This window comes from Sceloporus undulatus, chromosome 7 (assembly GCF_019175285.1).
Source record: "Sceloporus undulatus isolate JIND9_A2432 ecotype Alabama chromosome 7, SceUnd_v1.1, whole genome shotgun sequence".
In the NCBI taxonomy this organism is placed as follows: domain Eukaryota; kingdom Metazoa; phylum Chordata; class Lepidosauria; order Squamata; family Phrynosomatidae; genus Sceloporus; species Sceloporus undulatus.
The window spans coordinates 8,207,168-8,226,201 of record NC_056528.1 but is presented as its reverse complement, the minus strand read 5'-3'; the positions used below and the strand labels follow the sequence as shown (position 1 = coordinate 8,226,201).

The 19,034-nt window shown below is 45.4% G+C and overlaps 2 protein-coding genes across 2 annotated transcripts; one reads left to right on the top strand and one right to left on the bottom strand.

Annotated features, from left to right (window-relative positions):
- Positions 1-334: 334 nt before the first annotated feature.
- SLC45A1 (solute carrier family 45 member 1) lies at positions 335-9,931 on the bottom strand. Its single transcript, XM_042478629.1, has 9 exons — positions 9,746-9,931; positions 8,291-8,704; positions 7,332-7,424; positions 6,759-6,983; positions 5,527-6,269; positions 4,123-4,276; positions 3,065-3,241; positions 2,292-2,497; positions 335-601 (listed from the first exon to the last, which is right to left on the bottom strand). Exons 2-9 carry the CDS (start codon positions 8,691-8,693, stop codon positions 335-337), a joined length of 2,268 nt encoding a protein of 755 aa, XP_042334563.1. The 5' UTR covers positions 8,694-8,704; positions 9,746-9,931.
- A 2,168-nt stretch (positions 9,932-12,099) lies between these two features.
- Positions 12,100-17,639, top strand: LOC121937245 (claudin-16-like). The gene is made up of 5 exons (XM_042480267.1): positions 12,100-12,456; positions 15,163-15,298; positions 16,376-16,540; positions 16,848-16,912; positions 17,193-17,639. The coding sequence occupies exons 1-5, from the start codon at positions 12,106-12,108 to the stop codon at positions 17,388-17,390; spliced, it is 915 nt and encodes a 304-aa protein (XP_042336201.1). The 5' UTR covers positions 12,100-12,105; the 3' UTR covers positions 17,391-17,639.
- Positions 17,640-19,034: the final 1,395 nt, after the last annotated feature.

Genomic DNA, 19,034 nt, shown 5'->3' with positions numbered 1-19,034 from the left:
GACTGTGGAGATCGGGGTTCAAATCCTCACTCGGCCATGGAAACCCACTGGGTGACCTTGGGTGAGTCACACACTCTCAGCCCCAAGAAACCCTGTGATGCCTTAGGGTTGGAAATAGCTTGAAGGCACACAACCACAACCTTCCTGGTAGTCCTATCCTTCTTGAAGGCCACCCTTTCCCCATCCTGAATTTAGAGAGGCTAAGGCATGGTGTTTCATTCCTTTTATTAGATGCACAACATCTCTGTGGTTAATCTCCTTTCAGTGTCTCTCCCACAGCACCGTGGTATGGACAAGGGGCATGGCAGGGCTGGATTCGCACCCTGCGCCACCTTCATGTGCTCAGCATCAGCGGCTGTTGCTCCTCAGGCAGTTCCTCACTTGGCGAGATCTCGTAAACGACGCAGAGGGACGAGTACAAGCAGCCCACGAAAGAGACCATGCTGGCGAAGTACATCACCCCGTTGGCGCTGCCCACCGCGGCGGTCAGAGGCCCCATCACCACCGAGACGAGAATCTGGGCAAGAAAATACTGGCAGCTCAGGAGGGAGATGTCCACTCCCATGCCCCTCTTGGTGCCGTCTTCGTTCGATCCAGCAAACTGTGCAGAGGGAAGGAGGTTTTTGTTAAACCATCTGTTGCAAACATTTCTGCACAAGCCAATCTGCCAACCCACTTCACCAAAACAAACTTCAGTGCAAGTTATAATGACCTGATACCAGTGATATATTCAAGTCTTTTAGTCTTAAGTCCTTGGAACATACTCTTAAGTCAAGTCTAAGTCTTCGTAATATACTTTCAAGTCAAGTCTGGAATCATGGGTCTACCTTCAAGTCTCGAGTCTCAAGTCCTTGCCAGATACTTTCAAGTCAAGACTCATGTTGAGTCTTAAGTCTACCTCCAAGTTTCAAGTTGAGTCTCAAGTCCTTGCAATATTCTTTCAAGTCAAGTCTCAAGTTGAGTCTTATGTCTACCTTCAAGTCTCAAGTCAAGTCTCAAATTCTTGCAAGATACTTTCAAGTCAAGACTCAAGTTGAATCTTAAGTCTATCTTCAAGTTGAGTCTCAAGTCCTTGCAAGATATTTTCAAGTCAAGACTCAAGTTGAATCTTAAGTCTACCTTCACGTCTCAAGCTGAGTCTCAAGTCCTTGCAAGATACTTCAAGTCAAGTCTCAGGTCTGGGGGGCAACTTTTAATGTGGGGTGTGTTTCTTGGAGAGGAACAGTGAATGCAATGGGCTTGAGGTACAGCTTGTAGTTAGCTTGGCAGCCTGTTTGTGATACACATCAGAGGATTCGTCTGCCTCAAACCCATTGCCTAATGCATTTGCTGTTCCCTTCCAAGAAAGAGGATCCTTCTAAAGCTTTTCAAAAGCTTGAGAAAGTTTCTTCTGCTTCAAGACCATTGCCTAAAGACATTTACTAATCCTTTCCAAGAGATGCACCCCATACTTTGGGGATGGATCTTGCCTGCTTCTTGAAGTGAATGGCACTAACATGTCAGTCATTAAAAATATACAAGACTCAAGTCAAGTCAGTTATTTTTGTCAAGTCAAATCCAAGTCAAGTCACTGAAGTGACTTAAGTCCGACTTAAGTTCAAGTCAATTTGACTTGCGTCTACTGACTGATACCAAAATCCATGGATGCTCAAGTCCCATTATATTCAGCGAGGCACTAAAATGGTGTCCCTTATATAAAATGGCCAAATCAAGGGTGGCTTTTTGGAATTGTTGTTATTATTATTATTATTATTATTATTTGGAATATTTTCCAAGCCGTAGACGGTTGAATCTGTGGATACAGAACCTATGGAGACGGAAGGCCAAGTGTATAACCTTTTGTTGTTTCTAAAAAGCCATCTGCATAGACGTTATGGAAAGATGTAAAATGGATTTAAAAATCTGATGGTTTGGAAATGATGGAGTCTGACTTTGGCAGGATAATGAGATCAGAAATAAGAAGATCAGAAGTAATGAGATCAATGGTTGCCAAAAATGTATAAATTGCTAATAAATATAGATATAGAAGAAGAAATTGTCAAAGACATCGTGGTTAAATGGACCCAGAACTTCGGTCACTCAATACTGTTGGAAAATTGGGAAAAAGTGGAGTAACGCTACAAAATTTACATTGAATTATATTGGTACAAGATGTTTTATGGGTGACATCTTACTCCCGAAATGTTAGCTAGGATGTATAAAGGCACTCAGGCCAAAGGGACAGATATTTCTGATATAAGAGAAAGGTGGCAACCCTAGAAAATCTGCCAGGGCACCAACCTGAGACTTACTTTTTTACACTGGTAGTAGTCGCACAACAGCGAATAGGGGAGCGTGCAGAGTGTCGAAAACAAAATGCCATATGTCACGCAGAGTGACAAAATCAGGTAGACGTTTTTGGATAGCGTGGCTAGGCCAGTGCCGAGTCCAAAGGCAAGGTATGCTATAAAATACAGCGTGCGGATGCTGAAGTGTTCCTCCAGCTTTTCTAGTGAGGCTGTAAAACAGAACAAAAATAATGGGCATTAATCTGTATTCTTAAGGAAGAAATGTTTAATGCAAGGTGTTTGGTGCAAACCTTGCGTAAATGTTTGGTTTAAATTCTACTGTGCATTGTATGGTTTTTAAGATGTAACCTGCCTTGATTCCTTGAGAAAAGGAGGGCTATAAATAAATCATATTATTATTACTACTACTACTACTACTACTACTACTACAAATTGTGCTACTCCTGGTTTATGACTCTGCTCTATGACCTGGTTGATGCCAGCCAAAAAGTTACTGGCAGATGTAACTGAGAAAAGGTCAGCTTTTCTGTCTGACTCTCCATAGTCCAGTGGTTCCCAAACTTTGGTCTGCCAAATGTTTTGGACTTCAGCTCCCAGAATTCCTGATTGCTGGCTAAGCTGGCTAGGGATTCTGGGAGCTGAAGTCCAAAACACTTGGAGGACCAAAGTTTGGGTATCGCTGGTCTATATGGTTGGATTTTGGCCAAACAAGGCGATTGCTGGCAGCGCTGTAGGATATTTGCAAGGGAAGACCAGAGAGGGTTTTTGGTACCAACCTGAGTAAAGTGCTGCACTGAAGGCATAGATGCACATGCCCCAGCATCCCATGGTCACCCCGGCATTGTACTTCTGATACTCCTCTGAATCGTGTGGCGCTTTGGGGTCCCCTTGGAAGACCACTTCTCCCATGAAGTCCGTGTAGAACAGGAGCATCCCTTCGAACGAGAGCCAGCCTAGGTCAGAGATCAGTAGAGAGAAAGAGAGGAGGGATGGTTCGGAGCAGCTGAACCTTCCATATTCACGGTGCCCCTAACCCTAGCAAACATGGAGGTACAGGTGTGTGTGTGTGTATGAAGCAAAGGAAAAGGATGCTAAAGATGATTTTGACAGGCATAACTGTTTGTGCTCATTATTCATATAAATAATAATAATAATTCTAAAAACTGGCAGGATGAGATGGTTGATGCTTCTTTTAGATGCTCCGAGAAGAGATTAAGCCTCTCACCTTTCACCAGGGCATGGTTCCTTTTTTGATAAGAGTTAAAGTACAGTACAGTACTTACATTGACCTGTGGATAAGTCGATCCAGGTTTTTGGGGTCAATTTTTTGACTAAAATTCCTAGACTTACACACACACACACACACACACACACACACACATGTCGTGCTATTTCTTATTAACCCCAACATGTCTGAAAATCAACCTGTTTTTGCGGGTTTTTAAAATGGATTTAAGAACGTATTTATCACCGCCCCATGTGATAAACTCCTATGATTTATGTTGGGGATGGAGCAAGCTTGTTTTCTGCTGCTCCAGAGAATAGGACCTGAAACAATGGATTCATATCCATTGAGCTGTTTGACAGTGCATTGCACTCCCTTGGACAGCGGTGGAGTCTCCTCCTTTGGAGGTCTTTAAACAGAGGCTGGATGGCCGTCTGTTGAGGATGTTTTGGTTATGAGTTCCTGCATGGCAGAAGGGCTTTTGGTGTCTCTTCCAACTCTATGATTTTATGATCTCAAAACAACAACAACAACAAAGCAAACCAGAAGAATTGTGCTGCAATCTCAGGTCTCTGTTCATACAGACAAAGCAACGGCACAGAGGCTTACCTAGGAAATGGTTAATGCAGAGGTTTCGCAGGGCTGTGGGCATGTGGCAGATGGTGGCGCATAGGAGCTTCATTGAAAGCGGCTGCTCTGAGAGTTCACTGGAGCTGTTCAGTTCGCTCTCATACTTCACTCCGTTCAGCAAAATGTTTGCTACCTGCACCACCAAAAATAAATACATTTAAAAACTGGTCGCCAAATCAGCAGAAGCAATAGTACGACTTGGCCTGCTCCAAATAACATTAAATCAGAACTTGGGAATTTATTATATTTTGGATTGCAACTCCCAGAATCCAGAAGTGGTTCTTCTTCCACTGAGTTTACTTCCACACTGGCTCTTTCTTGACAAATGTTATCCATTTTGTTTTAACTGTTGCCTTTCTTTTTCTCTATCCTCCCTTTCGAACGGTCTCCAAGCAAATGTACATAAAACAATACACTGTAAGGGCACTGAAATTATTTTTAGGTCATCCAGAACATAGAATGGAAAAAAGAACATTAACAGTTGAACATTAAACAATTTATGGATTCAAAGATATAGCCATGTTGGTCTGTAGAGTCAGTATGTGGAGAGATCTTGTAGCACCTTTAAGACTCACTGAAAGAAAGAAGTTGGCAGCATGAGTTTTCCTAGACTCAAGTCTACTTCCTCAGGCAATACTTAGCTTACTGTATAATATAATATACTGTAGTATATTTAGATATAGCCGTGTTAGTCTGTAGAATCAGGATGTAGAAAGACCTTGTAGCACCTTTGAAACTAAATGAAATAAAGAAGATGGCAGCAGGAGCTTTCCTAGACATAAGTCTACTCCTTCAGATGCATCAGATTTTTCCAAATGCCTCTGAGGAAGCAGACCTATGGCGCGTTACAGACTGCCCAGAAGGGGTGGTCTGCCGCCGCCTTCATTTGCAGCACGGAGGAGCCCCAGCGTCCAAACTGCGAGGCTCCTCCGCGCTGCAAATAAGCGCCAAAATGGCGCTTCTCTTTGCGGCGTGGATATGACACTGCAAGGGGCCAATGGCACACTTGCAGCATCATATGTGCCGTGTGACGTGCAGACGCAGCACGTCCACTACGTAAACATGGCGGCCCACCTTGTGGAACGGGTGCCGCCATTTTGTATGGACTCGGTCCGTATTAGGGTTAGGGGCGTCTGGAAGTGACGCCCCTTTCCGATCCTAATATGGACCCAGTCCGTACTTTATGCCCATTTGTAATGGGCCTAAGTCTCCAAAAGCTCATCCTGCCAACTTCTTTCTTTCAGAGAGTCTCAAATTGGATCTCTCTCTATAACAATTTACAGATGCAATATAATACACCAGGCCTTAATACTCATTTCCAAACACTGGGAAGATGAATAAAAGAGGAGCACAGGTATGTTCCTCTCTTGTTTTCCAGCTCACCTGTTGGCTAAAGGTGACATTTCTTCTCCGACTGCTTTCCGGGATGTTGCCCGTAATAATATCTGGGATGGCCAAAGTCTGCGGCCTTTTCAGGATCCCCGATGCCCGGGGTTTAATGGCATCCAGGGATCCCACCTGCAAGCCATCTCCGTCCGCCCCAGGAGTCCCCAAATTTTCTCTCCCTTCGGAGGCACCATTTTCATGGCAATAGACACCCTCCAGAGCTCTAGGGAAGCTGCCACTGATTGCCTGCCTGGGCAAGCTGGCCGGCAAGGTGGCCAAGTACCCGTCGTGCCCGGTGGTGAAACAATCGATGAGCACGCTGTCGATATTCGAGGTCCCGAAGGAGGATGCAAAATCGCTCAGCCCCGTCAAAGAATTGTCCCGGCTGATGAAGCTGCCGTACTTGGGGGTCAAGGGGCTGAGCGGAGAGATGGGGCTGGTGAAGCTGGCATAGAGGCGGACCGGGTTGTGAGAGGTGAGGTGGTCGCTTGTGCAGTCCTCGAAGAGAAGGGGCGGCGAAGGCGGGAGCGGCAAGCTGGGACTCTTCATCACTTTCTTCTTCTTGCTGAAGGAGGGCAGGGTTCGCTCGGGGATGCTGACCAATGTCAAAATGGTGGCCGCCATCAAGGTGATGGAGGTGAAGATGTAGATGACACGAAGCTGGCCCCCCACCGCCTTCCCAAAACTGGTTCGGTCCCAGTTGATCCCTCCGACGACATAGCCAAATCCGCCTCCGAGACCTGCCAGGAGGAGAAAAATCACACAGCGAATCACAGGATCGCAGAGTTGGAAGAGACCTTTCGTCATCTTGGTCACCTTTCTATGGACACTTCCCAGCTTGTCAATGTCCCTCATGAATTTTGGTGCCCAGGGATGGACACAATATTCCTGATGTTAACTGACCAAAGTACAATACAGTGGTGCTATTACGTCCCTCAATCTAGATACTATACTTCTATTGATGGAGCTAGGATCATATTAGCTTTTTGAGCTGCTGCATCACAGTCTCATGTTTAGCTTGGCGGTCTACTAACACCCCTAGATCCTTTTTGCACATACTGCTTTCATGCTTTCACCCATCTTATACGTGTGCATCTCATTTTTCCTGCTTAGATGTAGTACCTTTCATTTACCACTGCTGAGTTAACCCACAAAAAGCTGGTTTCATTACCATTTTATATATCGGGTTTTGCAAAGCAGAAGAGACAGGTTCCATACCAGAAACTCACCGGCTAGCAAGGCATGGATATTCAGTCCCCGGTCCTGGTCCGCCGGGCTGCAGACATCCATCATATAGGCATGGCTGGGGTTATCCGCCGAATCGGCGCAGAAGTCCATCAGGATGACCCCACAGATGGTGAGCACGATGCCCCACTTGTGGTTGTTCACAGTGTCGGTCAATGCGACGCCGATGTCTCTGCCGTTCAGCATAAGGGAAAGTCCTGCCAACGCTCCTAAAGGTAAAGCAGCCACAGGCAACGGTTGGAACAAGGAAACTGGGCCCAGTTCCTACTGGGATTTTTATTGAGACTTAATATTTTATTGAGACTTAATATAGGGTCGCCTTGTGTGATGTTGTTTGCCTTCAAGTCATTTTCTGACTTATGGCGAACGTGAGGTTTATAGAAGAAGGACTATCTTCAGGTGCTGCTTGTCGCACAACCAGGTAGCAAGCAACACCTTCTGAAACTCCGTCTTCTACGCAACCATTAAAAGTAGAGGAGTCCTCTCCAGTTTTCCATCCATTATTCCTTAGGACAACCTTACCTGAGCTGGAAGAGTGAAATTAAACATGGAATTACCAATGGCCAGGACCAAGATGAAGGGTCTCCTCCTGCCGAAAGGCGAGGTGCATCGGTCGCTCCAGGCACCCAGCAAAGGCTGCAGCAGAAAACCTGAAAGGAGAGAAAGGTGGTATATAATAATGAAGCAAAATGATATTTTGCTTTAGAGAGTTTAGGATAAGGCGACAATATAGGAGATGAAACATATATCCACATCTAAGGATGCTAATTTTTAAAAGGAACTAGTTCCTTCACTCATTCCTCTGATCCCCCAAGCCATTATTCATTATTTTGTTGAATTATTAATTGCTAATAAGTTAGAGTTCTTGCCAATGTCTTTGCATTGCAGCATATCGGAAAAGGCTCCCTGTTGCCCCCAAGTGGCTGATTCAGATACTGAACCTTGGAAATTCTGAAAGAAATACAGCCACATTACAAAGAAATAATGTCCATTTGAGAGGCAGCCACTCATGTCACCCTTTCTCCTGCCATTCCCATTGCTTAGACCCAATAATGAGCAACATTCAGACAACTGTAAGCCGGAAACGACTTGAAGGTGCACAAAACCAGGTCCACAAATGGTATGTAAAGAGATCTTGTAGCTCCTTTGGGACTAACTGAAAGAAAGAAGTTGGCTGCCTGAGCTTTCATAGACTTTCTCAGATGCATTTGGTGGAGTCTAAAGCCAAGGACGGACCAATATATGCCATAAGTGTGTGAGAACGTCAGTTCAAAATCGAAATTCTTTGTGTATGGAAACGAAGTAGCCAGCCCAGTTTTAAAGCTGGTCGTTGGTGGACAAAGGCAGTGGAAACTAGCCTGAAGGTGAAGAGAATGTAAGGAAGAGGTTGCATGTTGCAGCATTAAAATTTGTATGTGACACAATGTGCGGTACCATTTTGGACCAGTTTTGAATGCCTCTTACTTTAGCTGGATCAGGGCCATGATGTGCCGCCAGCGCACTGGATCCCACTCACCCAAGATCGGACTGATGAACCAAACCATCCCATACAACTGGTCCGGCAATCCCATCTGAAGCAGGGCCGGCGTCACGTAAGCGGTCTCCATGGCATAGCTGAACTCGATCCCAAAAAGGATGCACCCGTTGAACAACAGTTCCAGGAAGGACCTCTGTGGATGGATCTCTCCAAAGTGGATCCGGTCGATGGGGCAAGGGGTGTTTGGAGGAGGCGGAGGGGAAGGCCGGATATGTTTCCTCCTCTTCGGGTGCCTTTTAAAGTTGTTGGCGCGGTGGCTGATGTGGCGGGTGATGGATCCCGCGTACCCGGTCACCTGGGACCTCCACAGTTCCTGAGAAGCAAGCGTAGGGAAGAGCGCATCGCTGGAAGGACTTGCTGTCGCAGCCGTTGGAGGGATCATTGTGGATTTGCCTGTGTGGAAAAAGCAATGCTTAGCCATCATAGATGAGCGCATGAGCATTGGCGGCTCCATATCAATGAGCGGTGAATCCATCTGGGGTTTTAGACTAAAATTTATTTATCTATTTAATTTATATGGCCACCTTTCTCCCAGGAAGGGGCTCTCCAAAGCACACTTTTGGCAGGGATGTGTGTTTTTATTGGCTGGGTTCTTTTGTACAATGCTAAGCATACGGATGGTACTATGGTAATATTTACAGCAACGGCAACAAGTTGCTGAACCCTATCCCCAAAATGGGTTCAGCATTTGGATAATGCCATTTAAGTTCACACTAAAACCCAGAGCACACTAAAACTGCAAAATAGGTTCAACATTTGGATGCCACCATTTAACTTCACACTAAAACTCAGAGCATGCTAAAACTCCAAAACAGGTTCAGCATCTGGATGCCACCATACAAGTTCACACCAAAAACCCACATCATACTATAACACCAAAACAGGTTCAGTATTTGGATGCCACCATTTGAGTTCACACCAAACTATAACTCCCAAATAGGTTTAGCTTGAGCATAAAAACCCACTTGGGCAAGTCACATTCTCTCAGCCTTGGGGTGGCAAGGACAAATCCCCTCCGAAGAAACTTGCCAAGAAAACCCCACGATGGGGTTACCCCAAGTCAGAAATGACTCAAAGGCACATACACACCGAGTAGCGTCTGCACATTTGATCTCTGAGCCTTATGTGTCTGGGATCATACAGAATAGAGACTTTAAAAATGATAAATCAGAACGATCAGAGATAAGGCACAGAGGCAAAGAGTCCAGAGGCTGTCAGATCAAATAACCCTCAACCATGGCTAGTCAAAGGCACTTGCACTGTTTTTAAGCTTGCCTTGCAAAACACAGCCAACATGATGACAGCTCAGGTAGCCTGATCCTTCCCAGTCCCGCCTCTACAGCATCTCCTCCTATTTTGGCATCCTTTACCAAAAGGCCCAAGATATTTGAAGACTCAGCATCTTAAGCCATGCAAGAGTAAACCTGGGTGTACCTGGGTGATGAGCATCCCTTTTAAAAGCACACAAATACACACAGAGACCCAAAATTCAGATGCTTTGCAGTATCTCTTGGATCAGTGGCAAGGTTTTGCTGTCTGGGTCTCTGGCTTCAGCTTGGTCTGCCTCTCTCCCATTCCTCCCAGTTCTGGCTGGGAAGGAGGCTGGGTGGATGGATGGAGGGATGGATGGTGATGTCACGGTGCGTCTTTCCAGCACCACCACCCTCTTTCCCAGCTCTGCAGAAATGCATCCGCCTTCCCTCCACCTCTCTGCCACCCTTTCCTTAAAGAGGCAGGAGGAGCAAGGAGATGTGAGCACCCTTCCCCTGCTGCAGCCAATAAATAAGAGGCTGAGGGATGGAGGATAGCAAGTGGACAGAAGCCTGGACCACTCATGCACACTTCTAGAGTGGCAGCACTATGGTCCCACTTTCACTGCTGTGGCTGCATCCTATGGCTTTGCAGTTTGGAGGATCCTCCCTAAACTCCAGAACCCAGGATTCCACAGGACAGAACCATAGCAGTTAAAGTGGATCCCTATGGGTCATGGAGCCCCCCTGCTCAATATAGGATCTCTTGCTAAAGCATCCCCAGCAGGGAGCTCTTTCCAGCCTCTTTCACTGGAGTTTATCACACGGGAGGAATTTCTCTTAATTTCAAATGAAAAGAAAGTGGGGCCAGAATGCATTCACATGAATTTGCTAGTTCAGCGAATTTACGTGAATTCGAATTGCATTCGAACTGACTTCCCATTGCCTGAAAATAGCTTGCCATTGCCCGAAATTGCGTGTGATCACCTCTCATGCAATAGCCTGAAACCCCATGATTGCGTTCGGACTGCCCTCCCATTGCCGAAATTGCGTGTGGTAGTCTATCACGCAATAACATGAAACCCCATGATTGCGTTCGGATTGCCATTGGATTATACTTCCAGTTTCCCTTGTCTGATAGCGTCCACTCAGGATGGAGCAAGCTTGTTTTCTGCTGCTCCAGAGAAAATAGGACACTGAGCAATGGATGCAAGCGACAGGAAAAGAGATTCCAGCACAACATTAGGAGGAACTTCTATTCTACATCTGAAAACTACGAAGCCCTATGGCAGTGATGGTGAACCTTTTAAAGGCCGAGTGCCCAAAATGCAACCCAAACCCCACTTATTTATTGCAAAGTGCCACGTCCCTCTAGCTTTCTAGTAACAAACTCTGGCAAACTGTGCTGGGGCTATGACACATGTGGCTACAGAGAGGGCTCTGAGTGCCACCTCTGGTATGCATTCCATAGGTTCGCCATCATTGCCCTATGGGGAGAGATTTCGGGAGATGGGTATGTTTAGCCTGGAAAAGAGAAGATTAAGAAGTTATATGATTGCCCTGTTTAAATACTTGAAGGGATGTCATATTAAGGATGGAGCAAGCTTGTTTTCTGCTGCTCCAGAGAATAGGACATGGAGCAATGAATGCAAGCTACAGGAAAAGCGATTCACGCTCAACACTGGAGTTTATCACACTAGAGAGATCCCGCGGGGAAAACGGGAATTAAATGCGATATAAAGCAAAGATAACCTGGAAAAGCCCAAAGTTTATCACACGGCGTTGCCAGTAACGTGAAACAATGCGAAGTTAATCCGAACGCACAGCGGAGGAAACCAGCAGCTTTTTAAATTCAGAACAAACCAAATTTAAAAAGCTGCTGGTTTCCTCCGCTTTAACTGCGGATTAACTTCACGTTATTCCGCTTTAGCAGCAATTGCTGCGATAAGCTTTCTGAATTTGCAAATCCTGTTTAAATTCGAATTTAACCTAACTCTCGTTTAACTTCTGTTTTGCTGCGGGATCTCGCCAGTGTGAAAAACTCCATAAAGAAGAACTTCCCTTGGAGTCTCCTTCTTTGGATGTCCTTAAACAGAGGCTGCATGGCCATCTGTCGCGATCTTCGTAGATCACATGCTAAACATGAGTCAACGGTGTGATGTGGTGACTAAAATAATAATGCCAACATGATTCAAGGCTGCATCAATAGGAATGGGAATGCTTTTGAAGAAAAGACTATCACCGTTGTCTCTCTCAAATCCTAGAATCATCGAATCCCAGAGTTGGAAGAGACCCCAAGGGGCATCCAGTCCAACTCCTTTCCGCCATCCATGAAGACACAATCCAAGCATCCCTGGCAAGCATCTATCTTCTGTTTAAAACCCTCCAAAGAAGGCGACTCCACTCACTCAAAGGCAGCATCTTCCACTCTTGAACACTGAATTTCTTCCTAATGTTTAGGTGGAATCTCTTTCCCTGCACCATTGCTCCGTGCCTTGTTCTCTGGAGCAGCAGAAAACAAGCTTGCTCCCTCCTCAATGTGGCATGCCTTTCTTTTGGTGCATTCAAGAGGAGATGTCAAAAGAGCCAGGCAAGGCAGTCTTGGCCAAAGCACAGCACATCTTTTCAGAAATGTTTTCCCTCTGCTTCCACAAGGGGGGAAAATGCACTGGCTTTGAACACACAATCCCCCCACAGAAGTTCTTTCTCCTCGGAGTCGCAGGTTGCCTTCCACCAGGCCACAAGGAAAGGATTTTTGCAACAGGAGGAAAAGTTGCACCTGAATGTGGCATTGCAATCCAAGGCATGGCGGTGGCTGCGGATGTACTAACCCTGGTCTTGGGTGGCCTGGGACTTGTGCTGCTCATTTTGTGTGCTGGATCCGATTGCTGGAGGGTAAGGAGCATTTTTGGTGGGTCTCACAACTATGAGTGTTACAGAGCTGGAAAAGGTGCAGAGTTGGGAATGGAGAGGAGGACTATAATGCCCAGGAGAATGGGAGCACTTTCCCTAGAAAGAGAGTTGCCAAGAGCTGGAGTAGGCATTGCTGGTCTTCCAAGAATTGGCAGACTACAACTCCCATCAACCCCTCACCATTGGCCAGGATGGTGACAGTGCTGGACTCCAACACCATAAGGACCCCAACTCTGCTTTGGCTGCATCCACACTGCAGAAATAATCCAGTTTGACACTACTTTACCTGCCTTGGCTTAGTGCTATCCAATCCTGGGAAGTGTAGTTGGCAGAGCTCTCTGGCTCAATGTGTCACAAAATTACAATTCCCACATTTCCATACCATTGATCCGTGACATTAAAGCGGCGTCAAACTGGATTATTTCTGCATATAGGTGGATGCAGCCTATAACATTTGTCTTATAACGGTGGCCCTCTTTGCACCCAAGGCTGCTCAATTGGCACAGTTTTAACTTTGGTCCTTTGTTGTTTTAATATAAGCTATCATTTTATTTTATTAATCATGAATTTGTAATGATTTGAAATGGTCTGTAGACTAATTCAATACATCGTTCATTGTCATCATCATCATCGCCTATAACATTTGGGGCGTTCTGGGTTTGGAGTGATGGAGACGACTACGGCAAGACATGGTAAAAAGAAGTTTGTAACATTATTTTTATACTTGCCCAGTTTTTCTGTTCCATCTCATATTTAAATGCAATGCTTTTGCTGATATTTCAGCCATTGAGGAGGCTATTCCAGGATAGCATGGATTGTACATTTTTCTTATTTACTTAGCTTAGTCCAGAACATGTTTTCCATTGGCGGTGCAAATATACAATTGGGATTAGACTACACATTGCTTGGAAAACTTAGTTCACCCATTTAAAATGGAAATCCTACTGGTTTTCAATAAATGCCTGTATCCATTGCCTCTGCAGAGGATGGCAGCTACAGTCAGCCCTCCATATCCATGGCTTCTATATCTATGGATTTAGCTATGTGTGGCTTGGAAATATTTTTAAAGAGTTATCAATTCCTAAAAGCAAACTTCGATGTTGCCATTTTATACAAGGTGCACCGTTTTATTATGCCATTGTATTTAATGGGACTTGAACATCCATGGATTTTGGTATCCATGGATGGTCCTGGAACCAAACCCCAGCAGACACCAAGGTCATAATAATAATAATAATAATAATAATAATAATAATAATAATAATAATAATAATAATAATACCCCATTGTATCTAATGGGACTTGAGCAGCCATGGATTTTGGTATCTACAGGAGTCATGATACCAAACCCCAGCAGATACCAAGGACCCACTGTAATAGTATTAACAATATATAATGCCCAATTGTATCTAATGGAACATGAAAATCCATGGATTTTGGTACCCATGGAGGGTCCTGGAACCAAACCCCAGCAGATACCAAGAACCCACTGTTTTTTCTTTGGAAGGTCTCCACCCCAAATCGTTGTCCTATCCAATGATTTTCTCCTCTTCCATCACCCAACCTGTTGTCCTTTCCTTTGTTCCTCCACCAAAAGAATGGCGAACCCTGCTGATAAAGGAGTAGGGAAGGATGCTTTGGATACGCTGGTTTCGGAATGGAGACACGGTTGCCAGGGGAATGCCATGTGAAAAACGCATCAATGGCTGCCAGGGCCTTGTGGCATTTCTTATGTTTCTGGAAAGGTCAAGGAGACCAGTTTACTAATCTGGCTGTCGCCATGCGAACACTTGGAGCCGTTGCCATTCTTTGACTCACATTTCCCCCAAAAGGGTAAAGGAGAAAAACTCTGCAGCTGATCCTGCTTCAGTTCCAGAAACCCACTCTGTCAAACTTACTTGCCTGCTCCGTTTCCCATCCACTTTAGGCCCAGGAGAGGTCTTATATTTCATTCCCTATTGAGTCACTTCTTACTGGAAAGAGGGACCATCAATGTCCAACAAACCGGTGTGTGCTAAACTGGAATACATTACTGCACAGCCATCATTGCAACAACCTTGGCACTCCCCATATCTATTGAGTCACAGGGGCATTAGTGCCATGGCGAAAGGGTGCCAGTTTTTGCCCACTAACCTCCATATCCATGGTTTCTGTCCGCCATTTCGTAGGTGAAAGCCAGGACACATGTGTCCAAGCAACATCAGAGTGTGGTCAAGGAAGCAAAAGACATGAATGAGGAAAGACACACCAGCGAAGAGATGCTGCAGCAGTTTGCTTTTGCCCAAGCCTACTGGGAAGGACAGTATTCTGGCCCTTCCATAGAGTCACAGAGCTGGAAGAGACCACAAGGGCCATGCAGTCCTTCCTTATTATTATTATTATTATTATTATTATTATTATTATTAACCTTTATTTATAAAGCGCAGTAAATTTACACAGCGCTGTACATTCCTGCAGAGTTAATGGAGTGCAAACTAATTTTGCACTTAAAACTCAGTTTGCAACAAGTGAAGTAAGCTGAGGACAAAGAGGGAAAGTGTTAGGAAGAGAGAGAACTTGGGACATATTAAATGCAGCTGAAAAAGCGAGACAAGAGAGGATTAATCAGGAGGATATTCTGTCATTATTCTGTCATTATAAAGACCCATTGGCGCTCGTTCTTGCATGCACTTTCTTCTTTCTTTGCAGCAAGATGCCAAGGATCCCTTGTCTTCGGTGGGCTTGAGCGTTCGGTGCCGGGGGTTGTGGAGCGAGTGCATCTTCGACAACGTGGCTGACCTCTGGACTTGTGACATCCCCGTCTCCTATCTCGGCGAACATCCAGGTAAGATGGTTTTCACAAAAAGCGGGATGTAAATCAAAGTTGTATTATTGGTTTATTATAAGAGGGAAACAAACTAATTCTAACAGAAGAGATCGGGGTGTGACGGTGGTTGGTTGGTTGGTTGTCGCAGCAGTTGGTAACTTTGGTGCCATAGTGCTGGGAGGAGTGTGGGTCCCAACACTCACTTCTTCTCCCCAACTTTCCTCATCTCTGCCATCAAGCATCCTCCACATCTCAAGGAAGATAGCTGAGAGGACAGGGAGGATTAGAAGGAAGATACCTTATATACAGATGTGCCCTTTGCTGCCACCTCTCTGCCTTTACTGCCTGACAAAAATGCCCAAGTCCACTTAATAGTAGTGCCAGCCCTGCTCCTTTCCCTTTGCTACATCCCTTCTCTGAAGTGGCATGCATACTCCAAATGTATGTTGCATGTTTAAGTCAATTCTCCCTCTACAAACCCCTGTTGTTGTTGTTATTGTGTATCATCAAGTCGTTCCCAACTTATAACAACCATAAAGCAAACCGATTGTGTAACTTTCTGGGCTGAGAGTATGTTACTCACTCAAGATCACCCAATGATCTTCTAAAGGCAGGCAGGGGATCGAACCCTGGTCTCCAGAGTCCTTGTCCAATGCTCAAACCGCTGCACAAACCTCAGTACCTTGAGGGGAAAAACACTTGGACATTATCTGGAAAGGTTGCAAATACGTACATGACATGATGCTTGTCTGTGTAATTTTATATGGTACCATGGAAAAAGAATAAGCAAGGATGTCATTCTGCAGGATTTCAGCACCGCGTATGATAAGGTTCCTCCAAAATATTTTGAATAGCAAACCGATTAAATGGGGAAAAGATGGGAACACTGTCAGATAGATGTGCAATTGGTTGGAAACCCGAGTCGTCACAGACGGTTGCGCATCAAGCAGGGAAGGGATGGCTAAGATGTTGGAAGATAGGAATCGTATTGAGGAAATGGAGCAGAATTTAGGTGGAGAATATGGCAGAGAGATCCGTCTCATAAAGCCTTTTCCAACTGTATAGTGCTATGATTCTCTCCTGATGTCTCCCCAGCCGTTCTTGTCGTCACACGGGGTTTGGTGATTCTGTCTGGCTTTATGACTCTTTCTGCTGTGCCGCTATTCGTCGCAGGGATGAATTGCACCAACCTCTGCCATGACAAGGTCCCACAAAAATACAAGTTTTCCTTTGCTGCTGGGTCCCTGTTTCTCCTAGGAGGTAAGGAAAAGGAGACGTAGAGCAGAATGCAATTCTTTCCCAGGCCTTCGACTACTTGTTTCTAGCCACCTTTCCAAACGACAGCAACGACACCAGGCTTTTAGGTATCTTTAACATCAATCCAAGCTGAGCAACACTTCTGGTGCGGAGATTAATAATAAAATTTAAAGCGATCTTGCAGCACCCTGGAGACAAACTGGAAGATAGAAGTTGGTAGCATGAGCTTTCTCTTTTGGAAGAGAAATCCTATCAAACCAAACATATCAATTGCCGAGACCAACAATGTGGAATTGTCTCTCCTTCATAGGTCTTTCTGGAGCAGTTGCAGTTCTCTGGTATGGCATCGACACAGTACAGAAGTACAAGCTAGAGGTAAGTTTGGCATCACAGAGGAAGGGACTAGTCTCAAAGGTGGCGTTCAGGTAGCTAGAAAATTGAACACATTCTTTAGGGTTGCAGAAAGGCAGCTTCAGAAGGAATCATAGAGGCCAGCTAATTCATCCCTGGGTTCTGCATGCAAAGGAGGTTGCTCCACCACTGAACCACTGACCAACTTGTGTTCTAACATCCCTCCCAGGACCCTGTCTTTTCTTTTCCATCTTGTCAACCGTGGCATTTTCTAAAGGGACTCACTTGCGCCGTTCTCTTTCAGGTCAGTTTGGGCATCCCTGGCGTTACGTACGAACTTGGCTATTCCTATTGGATGGCTGCAGTCGGTGTGGCTTGTGCCACTGCCAGTGGGATTTTGTCGATTGCTTCCAATAGTTGCCAGGCCAAGAGCTCACAAAAGGAGCAGCGGAGCCTCGGATGCCACCCTTCATCCGCCAGAGGACAGAGGACATACCTGTAAAGGTGGAATCTGGCCTCTTAACAGTGGCATCATTAGGGTTGGCATCATCACCCGGTGCAGTAACTCATGGCATTACCCTTCGCTGACCTCCTCCCCTAACTCACCATACAGAATCCTTAGTCATGTATTTTTTGTCCCGATGTTACTCATAAATTGTGATTCCTGTACATCACCAAATGTAATAGCAATGGTTGTGATAATCAACAACGTGCAAAATTATAGGTGATACCGTTATTGTTTCAATACCTTTATTGTTTTGTGCATTGTGGATTTTTTTTTACTTTGCTGTATGGCCAATGCAGATACCCTTGGATATGTTTTCTCATACATAGATCGCCATAGGTCAAAGCTGACTTGAAGTCAACTTCACAACAACAAATTGCCATAGGCATTACCAGTACTAAAGAACCAGCATGATGTAGTGGTGTTGTGGTTTGAATGCTGGACTACAACTCTGGAGATCAGGGTTGTTATTTTTATTATATTTTCCTATATCCCACCTTTTCCCCCATACAGGGACTCAAGGCGGGTTTGATTCCCAGCTCAGCCATGGAAACCCACTCTCAGCCCCAGAAAATGCAGTGATAAGCCTTAGGATTGCCATAAGTCGGAAATAACTTGAAGACACACAACAACAATAATATCAGTACTGTCTTGGGGTTTCTAGAGATGGGAACAAGACAGTCTTGGTCGACTTGCATGCTCCTCCTCAGACCCACTGAAGCCAATGGAGAATGGTGCTCCATTTCAGTCATTTAACTGCTCATGTTCTCAAAGAAGGCAAGGGACCCGAAGGCAAGGTACAGTAAGGAGCAATAGCCATATGGCCCATTCCCACTTACATTTAAACCGGTGTGCGGTTCACCTTCACTCTGTGTTAGTAAATCGATTCCAAAAGCTCCGTCGCTCCCACTATGAAAGCAGATCATTTCATTATTCCCTTGTAATCGCTTCTTTTTTAGGCACGATTGTCATCTCCACTAGTTTGCGCCAATTCAAAATGCATATCAATCATCTTTGCGTTATCAATGATGTAAGCGGCAGCCTGGGCAGCCCGGCTCGGGAACTATATATATATATATATATATATATATGAAATAAATTGATAGAAGAATCAATTGATTGGTTTTGAAACTACTTGCCTGGCTATGAGCTGCCATTGGATCGCCCAGGCAATTGCAAGTAGTTGCAAAATCAATGAATCGACTCTTCTATCCCACTTCCAAGCATTCTTAGGCGCGTTAGAGATGGCCCAGAAGGGGCAGTCTCGCGCCGCTGCTGGTTGCTGCATCCAGGAACTGCAGCATCCAAACCGCGCGGTTCCCGGACGCAGCAAAGAAGGAGCGTGAAAATCGCGCTCCTTCCTGGGCCCCGGAAGAGACGCCGCGAGGCACTAGTCATCCACTCGCAGCGTCACTTCCACTGCGTGACATGCGGACGCAAAGCGTCCGCTACGTCAAAATGGCGGCGCCCATCTGTATGTGCCGCTGCCATTTTGACGTAGTCATTACGCACGAGGGGAAAGGCGCATCAGGAAGCGCCACCCCTCGCGCATAATGACGGCGCCTCATGGGCCCGTCTGTAACGCGCCTTTGCATTTGAAACAGAACAGGTGGGAGGGGGGGAATGGTGGACCTACTAAAA

Coding starts and splice junctions, on each gene's coding strand:
- LOC121937245 (XM_042480267.1), top strand. CDS start 12,106: ATGCCTTTCTTTTGGTGCATTCAAGAGGAGATGTCAAAAGAGCCAGGC. Junction 16,541..16,847: donor GTCCCTGTTTCTCCTAGGAG/GTAAGGAAAAGG, acceptor TCTCCTTCATAG/GTCTTTCTGGAGCAGTTGCA. Junction 16,913..17,192: donor TACAGAAGTACAAGCTAGAG/GTAAGTTTGGCA, acceptor GTTCTCTTTCAG/GTCAGTTTGGGCATCCCTGG.
- SLC45A1 (XM_042478629.1), bottom strand. CDS start 8,693: ATGATCCCTCCAACGGCTGCGACAGCAAGTCCTTCCAGCGATGCGCTC. Junction 6,984..7,331: donor CATCTTGGTCCTGGCCATTG/GTAATTCCATGT, acceptor CTTTACCTTTAG/GAGCGTTGGCAGGACTTTCC. Junction 3,242..4,122: donor CTGCATTAACCATTTCCTAG/GTAAGCCTCTGT, acceptor TCTCTGACCTAG/GCTGGCTCTCGTTCGAAGGG.